At 50.2% G+C, this 18,415-nt stretch overlaps 1 protein-coding gene across 1 annotated transcript in view; it reads right to left on the reverse strand.

The window, feature by feature from the left end:
- Positions 1-1,307: 1,307 nt before the first annotated feature.
- FBH1 (F-box DNA helicase 1) overlaps positions 1,308-18,415 on the reverse strand; it is a 35,531-nt gene continuing 18,423 nt past the window's right edge. The window contains exons 13-21 of the mRNA XM_054399764.1: positions 15,895-16,031; positions 14,068-14,167; positions 12,911-13,032; positions 9,632-9,707; positions 6,880-7,077; positions 6,035-6,160; positions 5,313-5,419; positions 3,688-3,822; positions 1,308-1,421 (exon numbers count right to left, since the gene is read on the reverse strand). Coding sequence (XP_054255739.1) covers positions 1,308-1,421; positions 3,688-3,822; positions 5,313-5,419; positions 6,035-6,160; positions 6,880-7,077; positions 9,632-9,707; positions 12,911-13,032; positions 14,068-14,167; positions 15,895-16,031 — 1,115 coding nt within the window. The remainder of the gene's footprint in view (positions 1,422-3,687; positions 3,823-5,312; positions 5,420-6,034; positions 6,161-6,879; positions 7,078-9,631; positions 9,708-12,910; positions 13,033-14,067; positions 14,168-15,894; positions 16,032-18,415) is intronic.

Here is an 18,415-nt window from a genome sequence, read left to right on the forward strand (position 1 = left end):
GGCTAGTTCAGGCTGGATGCTAGGAAGTATTTCTTCACTGAAAGGGTTCTCAAACATTGGAATAGGCTGCCCAGGGCAGTGATGGAGTCACCATCCCCAGGGGTGTTCCGGCAGCATAGGGAGCTGGTGCTTAGGGACATGGGTTAGAGTCCCAGTGTCTTCAGTGCTGGGTTGGGGGGTAGACTGGATGATCTGAGGTCTCTTCCAAGCAGATGTATTCAGGGGGGAAGGGGGGGGGAGAAAAGAGGGGGGAAGAAAGGGGGGGGAAGAAAGGGGGGAGGAGAAAGGGGGGGGGGGAGAAAGGAGGGGGGAGAAAGGGGGGGGGGAGAAAGGGGGGGGGAGAAAGGGGGGGGGGGAGAAAGGGGGGGGGAGAAAGGGGGGGGGAGAAAGGGGGGGGGAGAAAGGGGGGGGGAGAAAGGGGGGGGGAGAAAGGGGGGGGGAGAAAGGGGGGGGGAGAAAGGGGGGGGAGAAAGGGGGGGGGAGAAAGGGGGGGGGAGAAAGGGGGGGGGAGAAAGGGGGGGAGAGAAAGGGGGGGAGAGAAAGGGGGGGGAGAGAAAGGGGGGGGAGAGAAAGGGGGGGGAGAAAGGGGGGGGAGAAAGGGGGGGGAGAAGGGGGGGAAGCAGCACTGAGGCTTTTTTTGTCATTACAAATTTAATTTCAGGATTCAAAAAGCTCTTCAGTTTGACTCTGAGTTAGATGAATCCAAACCAAAGCAGGTCTTCAGAAGCTGCCTCTCCTTTTAATGATTTGCTGCAGGGAGAAGGGAAACAAGAGCCTGGGAAAACCCCTGGGCTGCAAGTAAGGAAAATCAATTTGGTGGGATGAGATGAACAACTTCCTCCAAGGGCTGACAGGGAAAAGTCCTTCTAAGAATAAAATGTTTCCCTGTGTGCTTTTCAGCATCATATTTCCTCTTCTGGTGGGTCAAAGGGACTTCACTGAGGCATGATATGAGGGAAAGGCAAGGGATATCCTGGCAGCTGGATTCCTGGAGGTGTTTTATGGTAACAGAAGTAGCAGAGGAATAATGGCTCAAATGCCATCCTGTCTAATACATTTTATCTAGTGCATATTCTTCTGTGCAGCAATGCCATGTTGACCAACTCTTCAAGGGCAAGGTAGAGCTGGAGAAAATGTCTCACACCTCCTTGAAGAGAGCTTGGAGGATTCCTCCTGGAGCTGATCTGAAATCCTGCTTCAATATCCATCTGATTTTGGAGCTGGGATGTGACAAAGGCCTTGTCCCACATATGGGATGGCTCTGGGTTGCAGCCAGGGCTCTGAGGAGCTGGAGAGCATCATGAGAGCTAGCTGGGCTGTTCCTGAAGAGCTGGGACAAATGTGAGCGGTGCCAGAGAGCCAAAGTGCTGCTGAGTGCAAGCATGGCAAAGGTAGCCACCAGTGACCCTGCTGCCATTGCTCTGTGGGGGAAAGAGAAGAGATTTGAGAGAAGAGGAAGGTTGAGAAAGGCTTCCAGCCTTAGACACACCCCAAATGACATCAGGGAAGAAAGCAATGATATGCCCAAAGCATCTCCTGCCACCTCCCGTGCAAGGAAATCCCTTATGGGACAGTTTTGACAGCTGCAACAACCAAAATGTCCCTGTGCTGGTCTCCCATGGCATCACAGAATGCATTGTGTTGGAAGGGACCTTTAAAGGTCATTCAGTTCCTTTGCAGTCAGCAGGGACATCCCCAGCTAGATAGGTTGCTCAGAATCCCATCAAGCCTCATCTTAAATGTCTTCAAGTCAGGGACCTGCACCACCTCCATAGGCAACCTGTTTCAGTGTTCCACCACCCTCATAGTAAAGAACTTCTTTCTAATGTCTGATGCTGGTGAAGGTCAAGGCTTTGTCCATCTCAGTGCTCCTGTCATCTACTGATGGCTTGGAGCCACCTGCTATCTCTGGTTGTGGATGTGGAGCTTCACCAGATTTACTCTGTGCTTGCTGGAGGAGCTTTCTCTCCACTGCACCTTCTGGGCAAGGATTCATCCTGGAGCCAGAAGGTGGGATCCAAGCTGAATCTGGAGCCAAAAGATTGCCAGTGGGGTGAGGGGTGCTTTGCTCATGCCAGACAGATATTCCATGGCCTCAGCAGGGGCTCCAAGAGTCAGATATGGGATCTGACATAAATATATGGCATGCCTTTGCTACCAGAAGGACACTGAGGTGCTGGAGTAGGGTCAGATAAGGGCAACAAAGCTGGTGAAGGGTCTGGAGAACAGGTCTTGGGTGGAGCAGCTGTGTGCTGGTTTGAGACCAGCCAGAACATCTCTTGCCCCGAAAGGGACAAAAGAATGACACTCACAAACGGATTGGAGAGTGATGGAAAGTTTAAATGGAAAAGCAATTGGTGAAACTGCAGAAAAACTACACAGCATAGTGGCAAAGAACATTCTAAAGCATACAGAGTCCCTTTACATAGTACCCAGAGGCTCCCCAATCCTTCCCTCCTCCCACCTGAGGGTCTACCCAAAACCCCCAGGGCTCTTCCTTCCCCCCCCTCCCACTGCTAGGCAAGTCTCAGGCTGGCCAGGTCTGAGACTGCCCCCCCCTCCATTCTCCTCCTGGCATTAGGCCTAGTCAGGCCTAAGAGGCCTGAGATACTCCCCTGGCATTACCCGATAAGAGAGGACATCTCCCAGGGGAGCAGAGAGGGAAGAAAGAGGAAGAGAATGACTCTGCAGATGGCCTTATAGGGTGCAGGATTTATGGGTAGAAATACGTCGTTTCCTGTGTCCACCCCTGTTGGGTGGGCACCCAGGACACCAGAGGTGTATCTCATGCAGCAGTGGCAGGGGGCTCCCAGCCCAAACTGCCACAAGCTGAGGGAACTGGGGTTGTTCAGCCTGGAGAAAAGGAGGCTGAGGGGAGACCTCATTGCTCTCTACAACTCCCTGAAAGAAGGTTGGAGCCAGGTGGGGGTTGGTCTCTTTTGCCTAGTAACAAGCGACAGGACAAGAGGAAGACGACCTTCAGTGCGCATGGAGAGGATTAGGTTGGATGTTAGAAGAAACTTCTTCCCTGAAAGGGTTCTCTGGCTCTCTACAACTCCCTGAAAGGAGGCCGGAGAAAGGTTGGGTTGTTCTCTTCTCCTAAGGAACAAGTGAAAGGGCAGGAGGAAATAGCCTCAAGTTGAACCAGGGGAGGTTTAGCTTGGACATGAGAAACAATTTCTTCATGAAACAGGTTGTCAATCCCTGGAACAGGCTGCCCAGGGCAGTAGTGGAGTCCCCATCCCTGGAGGGGTTTCAAAGTCATGTAGATGTGCTGAGGTTTAGTGGTGACCTGGCAGTGCTGGGTTAAGAGTTGGACTTGATCTTAAAGACCTTTTCCAACCTAAATAATTCTATGATTCTAAAATCTGCAAAGTGGTCCCACCTGTGACCACAATGAGTCTCAGAAGGGAGGCTAAGGCTTGAGTGGATCTGTGGGAACTGCACCACCACTGTGGTTGGGAAGTCACTCCCAGTGAGCTGTGTAAGCTGGGGAGCTATGGACATGAGATCCAGCTATGGGACATTCTCTGCTCACTTCCACTGAGGTTTAGTGCTCAGGTTGCCCCTCCTTGATGTGACAGCTCGGGAGAGTCAGAGCTCAGCCACCCCATCAGCAACCAGAGCAGCTCATGAAGGCTTCTCATTCAGAATCATGATCACAAAGACCCAGACAGGGGGACCTACGTGGATCAAAGGGAGCTTCTTCACCACCAGCCTGGAGGTGGGCTGCACTGCTGCCTTACACTGTGGCACAGAACAAATGATGGTGTTCCCATCCTTCACTGCCTCACTTGTCAGCTCCACCTGAAGGAAATGCTCCTAAGAAACAAACAAAAAAAAAAAAAAAAAGAAAATAGAAGAACAAGACTCAGAAGGAGCTGAGATACTGGAACAGGTTGGTTCATCTTTTTTTTTATTAACCCCCTGGGAAGTGTCTTGCAACACGATGACATTTTTCATTAAAACAAACTAAAAAAACACCCAAAAATTCCTGGTGACAACAAAAATCAAGGAGAAGCTGGCAGCAGCTCATGAGGAAGGAAGTGAAGTAAGAGCTGGCACCCGCTGCAAGATAGAGAAAAGGGAACCTGTGGGCTCGCACCGAGATAAGAAACCAGGAGCTGTGGAAGACTGGACCAGCAGGACCAGGGCAGGGATTGTCCCCCTGGACTCAGCACTGTTGAGGCCACATCTTGAGTCATGTGCTCATTTTTTGAGCCCTCATTCCAAGAAGGACATTGAGGAGCTGGAGTGACTCCAGAGAAGGGCAATGAAGCTGGTGAAGGGTCTGGAGAACAGGTCTGGTGAGGAACAGCTGAGGGAACTGGGGTTGTTCAACCTGCAGAAAAGGAGGCTGAGGGGAGACCTCCTCACTCTACAACTCCCTGAAAGGAGGTTGGAGCCAGGTGAGGGTTGGTCTCTTCTCCGAAGGAACAAGTGATAGGACAGGAGGAAATGGCTTCAAGTCACATCAGGGGAGGTTTAGGATGGATTTTAGGAAAAAACTTCTTCCCTGAAAGGGTTCTCAAACTCTGGAACAAGATCCTCAGGGAGGTGGTTTGAATCCCCATCCCTAGGGGGTATTGAAAAACTGCTGAAATGTGGTGCTGAGGGATATGGTTTAGCACCAGACTTGGCAGAGTTAGAGAATGGTTGGACTTGATGATCTTAAAGGTCTTTTCCCACCAAAATTACTCTGTGATTCTAAGACAACAGTCAAATGCAAGAGTTGTGGAAAACCCCACATAAACCTTGTGTCTTGCTACTGAAATCAGTGTGAGGAGCAGCATCAACTGAAGAAAAAAATGTGACTTCAGCTCTTCTGGCCTAAGCCAACACAATTCAGGGCAGTCCATGCTGACAAACATAGAATCACAGAGTGGTTTGGATTGGAAGAGACCTTAAAAATTATCTAGTTCCAACCCCACTGCCATGGAGAGAGACACCTCCTGATAGACCAGGTTGCTCATCCAACCTGGAATGAATCTTAGGATGAGGATAAATCTTACCATGCTTCTCCACCACAGCCCCCCTCTCCAAACACAACCAGAGATGAGCAGATTTCATGAGTAGTGGGATGCTGCCTCTTCTCTGCACCTTTAAAACCGGCAGCAGCTCATCCTGCTCAAGATGCCATCACTTGCAGAGCTGCCTTGAGCTTGCAAATCCTAAGGGGATGGTGGAGTTTGCCCTCCCTGGCTGGCTGCTCTGCCTCTGGAGTGCTCACATATCAGCTGAGGAACTGCAGGTATCAGGGCCCTAAGCTACCTTGCTTGAGGATCTGCTTACCTTGGTAAGGCTTCACTTACCCCAGCCAAGGCTAAAAGGTGTTCCAGGGACTGTGACATGAGCAAATACTTCTTTGCCCGTGTCACTGCTACATAGAGCAGGTTCCATTCATCCTCAGAGCACATGTCTAGGTTGGAGGAAACATCATCTTGTTAGAGAACCAGAATGAACACTTCTGTCACTCTCCCAAAGCTTCAGCTAGTACTTCTGGAAGGACACTTCTCTGGGGGAACATGAGCTTGCAGAGCAGCAAAGCAGTGCAGCACCCTGCTGTGCTTGCTGTACAGCTCCTGACACCACCAACAGCTCCTGCCTCACCCCATGTTCCTCCCTCATTGCATGTTCCTCCACATGCCAGGAGAAGCAGCTCACCACTAGGTGTTTTCCCACCTTTTGGACACAGATTTGGTACCAAAGGAGTTTCTTACTCCCTGGATTCACCTTACAAGCTCCTCCCTGGTAACTGAGAAGAGATTGGCCCTTCTAAAGCAGAACTTTGGCAGCTAAGCCTTAACCAAGTGTGGAGCTGATCTTTCTCTCTTGCTAGATGGCTGCAAGCTCAGCTGCAGGATTGTACCCCTGCCCCTGTCTTGCTGTGAAGTAAGCTAGAAGATCAATAATCCCTAAGACAGCCAGTGGGCACTTGACACCACCAAGAAGCAGGAACTCCCAGGATGAGCACCAGCACACCACCTCCTTTCAGATCATGATGGGGACCACCACCATGGTACCAATTCCTTACCAATGCTGAAATTAGTGGTTCTCTGGTAATCCCCACTGAGCCGTGGTACTTTCACAAAGTCATCTGCAACCAGCACCGTATCAAACTCCAGGCCTTTGGCTTGGTGGACAGTTCCTATCACGTAGTCTGTGACCAGTGCACATGAGGAACAAGGAGGACAGAAGATTACTCATGGCAGCAACGATGGCATTTTTAATTTCATGAGTCATACAATCATAGAATTGGGTTGGAGGGAACCTTTCAAGGCCATCTAGTCCAACCCCCTGCAGTCAGCAGGGACATCTGCAACTAGAGCAGGGTGCTCAGAGCCCCAAACAACCTGACCTGGAATGTTTCCATGGAAGGGTCTTCTACCATGTCTCCAGGCAATCTGTTCCAGTGCCTCACCACCCTCACAGTAAAGAATTTCTTCTGCCACCTAGTCTAAATCTTTCTCTTTTAGTTTCCATCACCCCTTGTCCTGCCACAACAGGCCTTGTTAAGAAGTCTGTCCCCAGCTTTTATCTCAGCCCCTTTAAGTTCTGAAAGCCTCAACAAGGTGTCCCCATCCTAGGGTTTTCCAGCTGTAGGATACACTGTGTCCAAAGGTTTATTTGCCTCTAGTAAAATCATTATTTATCAATCCTTCGCTGGAAGATTTATTGCCCTGAATACCACCTGAGGTCCAAGATGTAGCCCCAAGGAGCAGATGTATTGCCCTGAGGCCCAAAAGCTGCTGTTCAACTCCTTTCCTACCTAAAAGACCAACGTGACCCAAACTCAGCCATTTGGCAGAACGGGGTGGGTTCAGCATTGAGGCTGGATTGCAAACAGACCTGAACATCAAAGGCAGAGCTTGGCTTTACCTGCCATGGTTTCTTGTGACACATGGCTGCTCTCAATCTTCTGCACCAGCTCAGGGATGCGCTCTTTGTACTTCTCCACTATTCCAATCTTCACTTCCAGGTCTTTGTCGTCGATGCGCTCTGCATATTCCTTCAAACCGAAGAATCCCTCAGTTTTTTCCCATTTTTTGATGAAGGAGTCCTTTATAACAAGGTTTGCTGAAAAGGAAGGAGCAAATTGCCCTGGTTTGAGCTAGGACAGGACCAATTCTCTTCAGTGGTTTTTACTTCTCAGCTCAGTCTCAGATCATAGAATCATAGTATGTTAGGGGTTGGAAGGGACCTCCAGAGATCATCTAGTCCAATCCCCCTGCCAAAGCAGGATCACCCAGGGCAGGTTACACAGGAACATGTCCAGCTTGGCCTTGAAAGTCTCCAGAGAAGGAAACTCCACAGCCTCTCTGGGCAGCCTGTTCCAGTGCTCTGTCAGTAAGGAAGTTTCTCCTCCTGTTGAGGTGGAACTTCCTGTGTTGAAGCTTATATCCATTATTCCCTGTCCTATTACCAGGTCCTATTACCCTATTCCATTCCTCCTGACACCCAGCCCTCAGGCATTTATTGACATTAATAAAATTCCCTCTCAGCCTTCTCTTCTCCAGACTAAACAGCCCCAGGTCTCTCAGTCTTTCTTCACAGGAGAGATGTTCAAGTCCCTTAATCATCCTCATAGCTCTTTCTTGCACCCTCTCCAGTAGGTCCCTGTTTTTCTTGAACTGGGTGCCCAAAACTGGATACAGTTGACCCGAGCTGTTTGACAGACACGTGACAGTGTTTTTGATAGTGAGCACTGGGGGCAGGGGAGGAGCTGTGGCTGGGGGATGAGCTCCTCCCTCTGTGAAGGGTGGTTTTCACTCAGGATTTTCTGTTTACTGAGGCAAAACACCAAGAAAACTCAAAGCTCTCTTCAGGGAAAAGTTTCCTAGATTCATACAATGGTTTGAATTGGAAGTGACCTCCAAGATCATCCAGTTACAACCCCTCACATCCAACCTGGCCTTGAACACTTCCAGGGAGAGGGCACCCATGACCTCCCTGGGCAACCTGTTCCGGTGTCTCACTTGAAAGGGTTTCTTCTAGGTGCGTATCACCTTTGAGATACAGGGGTGGAGGGCTATGAAAATTAGGGAAATTTAAGGAGCTCAGCAGCTGGCAAAGGTGCACTTGAGCTCACTCATGTCTGGAGTGTCCTAGAAAGTCTGCACAAGCTTTGGTATCTGGAAATTGAAGGGAATCACAGAAGCGTAGAATCACTTTGGTTAGAAGATCGAGTCCAACTGTTAACCCAGCACTACCAGGTCACCACTAAACATGCTCCTCATCTCATGGCTTTGAAATCCCTCCAGGAAAAGAGACTTAACCACTGCCCTGGGCAGCCTGTTCCAGGGCTTGACAGCTCCTTCCATGAAGAAATTATTCCTCGCATCCAACCTAAACCTCCTCTGGCACAACCTGAGGCTGTTTCCTCTTGTCCTGTTGCTTGTTCCTTGGGAGAAGAGACTGGCCCCGACCTGGCTCCAACCTCCTTTCAGTGAGTTGGAGAGAGCCACAAGGTCTTTCCTGAGACTCCTTTTCTTGAGGCTGAACAACTCCAGGCTGCTCAGCTGCTCTTCACAGACTTGTGCTCTAGACCCTTCACTGGCTTTTTGCCCTTCTTTGAAAATGCTTCAGCATGGAAAAAATCCTGAGCAGACTTAAAAGACTCCAAGGTGACTTCAGAGCTGCTGGAGCAGGGGCTGAAGGTAGAGCCAGCCCCAGGGCCCTTCCAACTCTCATTTTGCTCAGAGGGAAAGGAGTTTCCCTGGTAGTTGGCCATCCAAAGAACCAGTAACAACACCCAGATAATCAGTCACTCATGGCAGTTCAATAAGCCTTTTGTTAGTCTCTGTGCCCCATGAAGAACACTTGCCTACTGCTCTCAAGAGTTCTTAAAGGAATGATTTATTTCCTATGTGATATCCACCAGTGGGAAGGTGGGAATGATACAGGAAGGTAGAATCCACCACCACCAAAGCAGGAGCAAGAGGATTCAACACACCAGGTTTAAAAGCAAAAAACAACTCGGGGGAAAGCCTAAATTGAATGAAAAAAAAGAAGTAAAATTAGAAAATAGAGGAGGGAAATCCCAATTTCTGAGTTTATTTGGTTCTTGCACTCAAGATCCCACAGTTGAAAGCTGGGGAGGGCTGCATGACACAGACTCCCCAGTTTTGGCATTTGGGGGAACATCTCAGTGCTGATCAATATTTAAAGGGCGAGTGTCAAGAGGATGGAGCCAGACTCTTCTCAGCGGTGCCCAGGGGAAATGGGTACAAACTTGAACAGAAGCAGTTCCATCTAAACATGAGGAGGAACTTCTTGACTTTGAGGGTGGTGGAGCACTGAACAGGCTGCCCAGAGAGGTGAGGGAGTCTCCATCTCTGAAGTCATTCAAAACCCACCTGGACACCATCCTGTGCAACCTGTTCTAGGTGAACCAGCTCTGTCAGGGATGTTGGACTTGATGATCTGCAGAGGTTCCTTCTAACCCTTCTGCTTCTGTGATTTTAGCCACTTGAAGCAGCCAAAAGTGCACAGCCCACGACCTTACCCTTAAAGAGTCCATTTTGAACAGAGGGAACAGAAAACAGACCACCAAGAACTACAGTATCTGCTACAATATCTGCTACATGGAGGATCTCTCATACAGAGAGAAGAAGGGTGAGGACACACGCACCTTTTTGCCGTACCTCTGCAGGTTGACTGAGCTTCCAAATGTCATGAATTCTGCTCAGGCCAAACCGGACAAGCCCCTAAAACAAACCACAGTTTATCTCCAGCACACAGGAGTAAAGGTGCTGACCAAAGGTTCTAGATAAGATACTGTGGCCCAGGGGTTACTGGTGTTAAGAGGGAGGGAATAAGGGAAACCTGCAGAAGGTGTGGAGCTGCTTTGCTGAAATCCCTGGAGAGGTGTGGCAGTTTGTTTTTTTTTTTATTTTGGGGGTATTTTCTCCAAATTAGTTGGGGGGTAATTTTCATCCCACCACGAGAGGTAGAACAAAGGCCATGACCAACCCACTCTGCAGATGGACAGTGAGAACAGGACACTGATTTGCTTTATAGAATCACAGAATGGTTTGGGTTAGAAGGGACCTTTCAAGTGGGCAGGGACATTATGGTTGGACTTGATGATCTTAGAGGTCTTTTTGAACTGAAACAATGCTGTGATTCTATGCTCTTCAACTAGAGCAGGTTGCTCAGAGCCACAAAAAACCTGACCTGGAATGGTACCAGGGATGGGGCATCCATCCACAACCTTTCTGAGCAAACTAGGCCAGGATGTCACATTCCTCAACATAAAAAAAAATTATTCCTACATATTGTCTGAATCTGCCCCTTTGAGTTTAAAACCATCAGTCCTCCTCCTGTCACTATAGGCTCTGCTAAAAGGCTGCTGGAGCTCTGTTACAACGATGACACCAAGCTGTGTGGTGGGGTTGATGTGCCTGAGGGATGGGATGCCATCTAGGGAGACCTGCATAGGCTTGAGAAGTAGGCCTGTGTGAACCTCATCAGGCTCAACAAGGCCAAGTGCAAGGTCCTGCACATGGGTCAGGGCAATCCCTAGTATAAATCCAGAATGGGGAATGAAGGGCTTCAGAGCAGCCCTGTGGAGAAGGGCTGGGGGGTGCTGGTGGGTGAAAAGCTGGAGATGAGCTCGCACTGTGTGCTCACAGCCCAGAGCCAACCTGTCCTGGGCTGATCCCCAGCAGTGTGGGCAGCAGGGGGAGGGAGGGGATTCTGCCCCTCTGCTGCACCCTGCTGAGACCCCACCTGCAGTGCTGGGGCCAGCTCTGGAGTCCTCAGCACAGGACATGGACCTGTTGGAGCAAGGCCAGAGTAGGCCACAGCAATGATGGGTGGTCTGGAAGTCCTCTGCTCTGAGACCAGGCTGAGAGAGTTGGGGTTGTTCAGGCTGGAGAAGAGAAGGCTCCAGGGCCTTCCAGTACATAAAATGAAGAATAAGAGAAGTTGTGGCTGCCCCCTCTGTGGAAGTGTCCAAGGCTAAATTGAAGGGGGCTTTGAGCAGTCTGATCTAGTGGGAGGTGGCACTAGATGATCTTTAAGGTCCTTTCCAACCCAAACCACTCTGTGATTCTATGATCCCAGGATTGAAAATAAGAAAACGAGTACAGCCAAGCTGTAGGTCAGCTTCAACCACTGCCAAGAGAGCTTGTAAAATGTTCACTATCTCAGGGCACAGCCAACAGCCTTTGATTAGCACACCCAGCCTGTAATCACAGCTGCTCCTTAGTTCCATGCTGCAGGAACATTGTGTCACTGCCAGTGCTCAAGGTGGCTGCAGAGGAGCTCCATCTAATGCAAATACTTGCAGGGCCTTGTTCCAGCCATGTATCACCCTGGCCCAGCTCCATCCAGCAGTCTGGAGGAGCTGATTTTTCATCCTAGCTTGCTGAAAGAGATAGATGAAACTAAAAATGGAGCCTTGTCTACAAAGATTTCAGAGCAGCAGCAGCTCCAGATAACAGTTCTCCAGCCACAACAGATTGCTGGTTTCTCCTTAAGTATTCATTTTCAACCTGGGTGCTACAGGCAGCAGATCTGATCATAGAATCATAAAAATAGTACCTGACTACCACCTGACTCAAGCCCTCTTTCAGGGAGTTGTAGAGAGCCAGGTCTCCCTTCAGCCTCCTTTTCTCCAGGCTGAACCAACCCCAGGTCACTTAGCTGCTCCTCACAGACTTGTGATCCAGACCCTTCAGCAGCTTCATTACCCTTTTCTTTTCGTATACTGGTAGGGGTTGGAAGGGACCTCTGAAGATCATCAAGTCCAACCCCACGCTGCCAAAGCAGGATCACCTAGAGCAGGTCACACAGGAAGGCATCCAGATGGATCTTGAAAGCCTCCAGAGAAGGAGACTCCACAGCCTCTCTGGGCAGCCTGCTCCAAGGCTCCAGCACCCTTACAGTAAAGGAAGTTTCTCTTCCTGTTGAGGTGGAATCTCCTGTGTTCCAGCTTGTGACCACTGCCCCCTGTCCTACCACAAGACACCACTGAAAACAGACAGGCCCTTTCTTGCCCCCCACTCTTTCAATATTTATAAATATTAACAAGATCTCCTCTCAGTCTTCTTTTTTTTTTTTTTTTTCCCCAGACCAAACATTCCCAGGTCTCTCAGCCTTTCCTCATCAGACAGATGTTCCAGTTCCTTCATCATCCTTGTAGCCTCCATTGGACACTCTTCAGTATATGTCTGTCCCTCTTGAACTGGGGAGCCCAGACCTGGACCTAGGACTCTGGTTGTGGCCTCCCCAGGACAGAGGAGAAGGGAAGGAGAATCTCCCTTGACCTGATGGCCACACTCTTCTTAATGCATCCCAGGAGACCATTTGCCTTCCTGGCCACAAGGGCACATCGCTGTCCCATGGATAACTTACTGTCCACCAGGACTCCAGGGTCCTTCTCCATGGAGCTGCTTCCCAGCAGGTCAACCTCTAACCTGTACTGATGCAGGGGGTTATTCCTCCCCCCTTGCAGGACTCTACACTTATTCTTGTTGAACCTCATTAGGCTCCCCTTGGCCCAGCTGTCCAGTCTGTCCAGGTCTTGTCTTGCTGAATGACCACAGAGCCTTCTGGTGTGTCAGCCACTTCTTCCAGTTTGGCATCATCAGCAAACTTGCTGAAGGTCGACCCTATCCCCTCATCCAGGTCATTGATAAAGATGTTAAATAAGACTGGGACCCAGTCCTGATCCCTGGGGAACACCACTAGTTAGAGGTCTCCATCTGGAGCATTGATCACAATGCTCTGAGCTCTACTGTTTAGCTGGAGAATTGTTTAGTTTGTAAGACCTTGAAGATCAAGTCCAACCATTTGGATCAGCCACAGCTATTTCAAGCCACTCAGAAAGTGTCCCTACTGCAGTTGCTAAGAGGTTTGAGGACCTGAGGGTGGGATGTCAAAGACATTGGCAACCTCCTCTTACCCCAATCACATGTATTTTAATCTCTCTCTCTCTTCCAGTAAGCCTCACGGCGTTCTCAAACACATTGAAATTGCTACGGGACAGGACTGTGAACTTCCCTTCCACGCTGCCTCTGACATCCCCTGCAGGAAGAAATGCACAGTTAGTCACAGCAGTTAGAAAGTGTCAACCCAAAGAGCTTAAGAAATTAAGATTAATCCTGGACACTTGGTGTATTATCCCAGAATCCCAGCATGGTGGGGGTTGGAAGGGACCTCTGGAGATCATCCAGTCCAACCCCTCTGCTAAAGCAGGGTCACCCACAGCAGCTTGCCCAGGATCACCATGGCCAGGTAGGGTTGGAAGCTCTCCAGAGAAGGAGAATCCACAACCTCTGTGGGCAGCCTGCTGCAGGGCTCCAACAGCCACAGCAAATAATTTTTCCTCCTGTTCAGGTGGAACCTCCTGGGTTCCCATTTGTGTCCATTGCCCCTTGTCTTGTCACTGGGCACTGCTGAGAAGACTCTGGCCCCATCCTCCTGAACCCCACCCTTGAGCTCTTGCTGAGCATTGCTCAGATCCCCTCTCAGGCTGCTCTTCTCCAGGCTCAACAGCCCCAGGGCTCTCAGCCTTTCCTCCTCACAGAGATGCTCCAGGCCCCTCAGCAGCTTCCCAGCCTCCACTGGACTCTCTCCAGTAGTTCTGTGATCTGTCTTGAACTAGGGAGCCCAGAACTGGACCCAGTACTCTATCTGTGGCCTCACTAGGGCAGAGTAGAGGAGGAGAACCTCCTTCAACCTGTTGGACATTTGGTTTTTTCCATGCACCCTGGGAGACCATTGGCCTTTTTGGCAACAAGAGCACGTTGTTGGCTCATGGTGAACTTCTTGTCCCCCAGCAGTCCCTGATCCTTCTCCACAGAGCTGCTTCCCAGCAGGTCACCTCTCACCTGTACTGCTGCAGGGGGTTGTTCCTCCCCAGGTGCAGGACCCTACACTTGCCTTTGTTGAGCTTCATGAGGTTTCCCTCCTCCAGCTCTCCAGCCTGGCCAGGTCTGGCTGGATGGCAGCACAGCCTCATGGGGTGTCAGCCACTCCTCCCAGTTTGGTGCCATCATGCAGTAGCTAACTCCCAGTTACTGACCTGACTGAGCCAAGAGATGCACCAACACAACTTACCCTTTTGGTTTCCACCCACTAATGTCTTATTCCTCATCTTCTTGCAGACATCCAGAATGGTTGCTCCAACATAAGCTATTTCAGGACCAAATCTGAAACTCTGCAGGGAAATAGGAAGGGAACAGCAGGAAAAGAAGAGGAACTTGTTAGAACCTGAAGAAGCATTGCTATATATATGGAACTCTACTCTTCCCACCAACCTTCTGGGCAACGTTTCTCTTAGAAAAAGGACCCAAATCTCCACAAACTATTCCTAGAAATCCTTCTCACTCATCCAGCCAAGGTGATAGGAACTGTGCTGTGAGATGGGACTACCATACAAGGCAAGATGTGGTTTCCAGCCTCTCCACCCCAAAAACTGCCACTGCTAAAACTCTTTCCCCAGTTCATGTGACATGACACATTCAGTGGGACAAGGCCTAGAGGTGGTGAGAAAGGAGCTAGGCCCCTCACTTGGCTGGGCTGCTGGGAAGGTTATGGGTTGGAGCAACAGGGCTGGAGGTTGCTCCTCAAGGTTTCCTAGCCTGTAGATCTGGGGCCAACAGTCAAACTATCATGAGGTCGAAGGTCTAATGCAGTTTCTCTAACCAGCAGTGCCTGGCTGAGCACACCACCACCAGCAGCAAAGAGAAGAGGAATATCAGGAACCTCCACAAGCAAGGTGACGCAAGGCTGGTCCCCAAACTTGCCACAAGAAGTGTGACTGCACATAAAGGCTGTGGCACCTGACCTGGTTCCATTCCCACGTGCCTGGCCCTCGTTCCTACCCTTTAGCTAAGCTGTCATGGTGCAAGGGCTAAAGACAGCTGGGGTGAATGGATGTTTTGGTGGCCATTCTGGTTTAGAAGCTGGTGGGATTACAGCTGATTCATTGTGCAAGGATGCCCATAGGGAGTTCCCAAAGGTTTGGGAGATTCCCAAAGAGGAGTTCTTCCCCAATATTAGCTGTGATAGTTGGGTAGCCATGTGGGTATTGGGAGCAAAAAGTGAGTCTGGTTGGCACAGCAGCAAGATGGGTGATCATAGAACCATAGACTCACAAAGTGATGGAATTATTTAGGTTGGAAGAGACCTCTAAGATTATTAAATCCACCTGGACTGGGGGTATTGGTTGACAGCTGACTGAAGTTTGTGCCCAGATGGTCAAGAAGGCCACCAGCATCCTGGCTTGGATCAGCAAGAGCGTGGCCAGCAGGACAAGGACAGGGATTGTCCCCTTGGACGGGGCACTGGTGAGGCTACACCTTGAATACTGGGTTCAATTTTGGGCCTCTCAGTCCAAGAAGGACATTGAGGTACCAGAGCATGTCTAGAGAAGGACAGCGAAGCTGGTGAAGGGTCTGGAGAACAGGTCCTGTGAGGAGCAGATGAGGGACCTGGGGTTGTTCAGCCTAGAGAAAAGGAGGCTGAAGGGGGACCTTCTGGCTCTCTACAACTCCCTGAAAGGAGGCTGGAGCCAGGTAGGGGTTGGTCTCTTTCCCCACGTAACAGGACAGGAGGAAATGGGCTCTGTTTGCACCAGAGGACATTTAGGTTGGACATGACAAACAATTTCTTACCCAAAAAGGGTTGTCAAGCCCTGGAACAGGCTGCCAAGGGCAGTGGTGGAGTCCCCTTTCCTAGAGGGATTTCAAAGCCACACCCTTAATCATTTTTGTGGCTCTGTGCTGGACTCTTTCACGCAGTTCCCTGAGGTCCTTCTTGAACTGAAGGGCCCAGAACTGGACACAATACTCCAGATGTGGCCTCACCAGGGCAGAGGTTTGCCAGAGGTTTTCTCCAGAGGTTTCTTCCAGCTCCCACTGTGCTGTGACTGTGTGATCTCACCTGGGTGAGGAAGTAGACATGGGTGTGAGGCAGCATGTGGAAGGTGTTGGCGGCGCCTCGGAAGGTGTAGATCAGCTGGTGAGGGTCTCCCACGAGGATGATGCCACAGGTCTGCGCGCACACAATATCCATGATGGCTGCAGGAACACACCAGAGCAGGAAGGGTCAGGTTCCACCCACCCCTGGAGGGGGTGGACAAAGAAACCTGACCCAGGTGGGCAGAGATACTTGGTTCCCCCTCCCACGGGGAGGGGTCCCTGGGTCAAGGCCTAATCCACCCCCCCGTACTGTCCAGCAAAGCCTGTTTAAGGGGAGCCATTTTCTGTCCCTTCCTCTTCCCCCCTTTAGCTGCTCCTGCTGGGTGCTGTAACCATGTGGTAAGGCCTGCTCATACTGCATCCAAACTCCTAAGGACTGCATCTGAAGGGAATCCACATTTACATCCCATGCCAGCTGGGCCTGGTTTTGTGTATTTTTCCATTTACCCTTTTTCCTTATACCTTTTGTAACTTCCCTTTTACTCAAATGCCATATATATCCATATATATGTTTTGTTAAACTTACCTTTTTACTTCCAAATCAATTCAAGACTCTTTCCTTTCAGGATTTTACCTCTCTTTTCTGCCTAATTTGCTTTTCCCCTACCAGGATGAAAGGGAGAGGGAAGGCAATCTAAATCTATTCCATTTGGGCTTTTGGACTCCAGGAAAGCTTAAACAACACCACTCACAAACCAAGAGTGAACTGCATGAGATGTCCTGCCTGATGATGACATTTGATAAGAGGTCAACACAGCTGCACAGAGAGACAACAGGTTGGGGAGAAGCCAAGGGAAGTGTGCTGCTGACCAGCAGCTCTGCAAACATCCTCACACTGTTTTATTTTGATGGCTTTTTCTCCCGGACTGGAGCTGCACAGCATCTTAATCCTACACTTGTGAGCCCAACACCCATCCCCAGTGACCTGGTTGTGTGCACAATGACTCAACACACACCTCAGCCAAGCCTGGCCATGGTTCAGCAGTGCCAAACCCTCACAAGACCAGCCCTCCAATGAGTACAGGTGGGAGATTGTCTGAAGAAGCCTTTCGGCTGATCTAATACAGAAACAGAGAATACTTTGGGTCATCTAGTCCAACACCCTTGCAGTCTGCAGGGATATCTGCAACTAGAGGAGGTTGCTCAGAGTCCCACATAACCTGACATGGAATGGTTCCAGGGATGAAGCATCTACCACCTCTCTGGGCAACCTGGGACAGGGTCTCACCACCCTCAATGGAAGAGCTTTCTTCCTTAGATCTCATCTAAATCCCCCTCTTTCAGTTTAAACCATCATCTTTTGTCCTGTCGCAACATGTCCTGATCAAAAGTCTGTCCCCAGCTTTCTTCCCATCCTCTTTAAATACTAAAAGGGCTCCAGAAAGTCTCCCTGAAGACTTCTCTTCTCCATACTGAATAGTCCAAACTCTCTCAGCCTGGCCTCACAGCAGAGGGCTTCCAGCCCTCCCATCATTGCTGTGGCCTACTCTGGCCCTGCTCCAACAGGTCCAGGTCTCTGCTGTGCTGAGGACTCCAGAGCTGGCCCCAGCACTGCAGGTGGGGTCTCAGCAGAGCACAGCAGAGGGGCAGAATCCCCTCCCTCCCCCTGCTGCCCACACTGCTGGGGATCAGCCCAGGACAGGTTGGCTCTGGGCTGTGAGCACACAGTGCTGGCTCATCTCCAGCTTTTCACCCACCAGCACCCCCGAGTCCTTCTCCACAGGGCTGCTCTCCAGCCCTTCATTCCCCATTCTGGATTTATACTAGGGATTGCCCTGACCCATGTGCAGGACCTTGCACTTGGCCTTGTTGAGCCTGATGAGGTTCACAGAGGCCTACTTCTGCTTTTTCAGGTCCCTCTAGATGATATGCCATCCCTCACGTGTTTCAGCTGCACCACTCACCTTGGTGTTGCCTGCAAACCTGATGCAAAGACCAGACCTTATTCCTCTCCCACTCTTTTGCTCCTCAGCACACAATCTTGTCCATTTAGATCCCTTCACATAACCAATTCAACTTTGCAACAGAGCTTCTCTCCAGCAGAGAGAGCCAGCAGCTTTCTGCTGTATGACTGTGGAATCCCCAGGGTGGTGGAAGGAAGGGGCAAGATCTGCACTCATTGCTGGTGTGGGATGGAGCAGCTCTGCTGAACCATTTAATATCTCACCTCTCTGGGAATACACCATGTGCTTGGCTTTACAAGTGTTCTGTTTATCTCTGTAAGCAGCAAAGCAGCAGCAAAAGGGTCTGGACAACATGTCAGGATGTCCAAAGCAATTGAAAGCAACCCCTCAAGCTGATGGACATGTAACCTTCAGGCCTACTTTCAAGCTGCTTTACTGAATCTGCAAGGTTCTGGAACCAAGCAAAGGATCAACAGTTATAATATTAGAGCTGAAAAGTGACTTCTCACACCACCTTGGGCACAGGAACATCATCTCTGGAAAGTGCTTAGGAAGGCTGCAGCTCTGCCTCCTGGCACC

Source organism: Indicator indicator, chromosome 3 (genome assembly GCF_027791375.1).
Source record: "Indicator indicator isolate 239-I01 chromosome 3, UM_Iind_1.1, whole genome shotgun sequence".
In the NCBI taxonomy this organism is placed as follows: Eukaryota; Metazoa; Chordata; class Aves; order Piciformes; family Indicatoridae; genus Indicator; species Indicator indicator.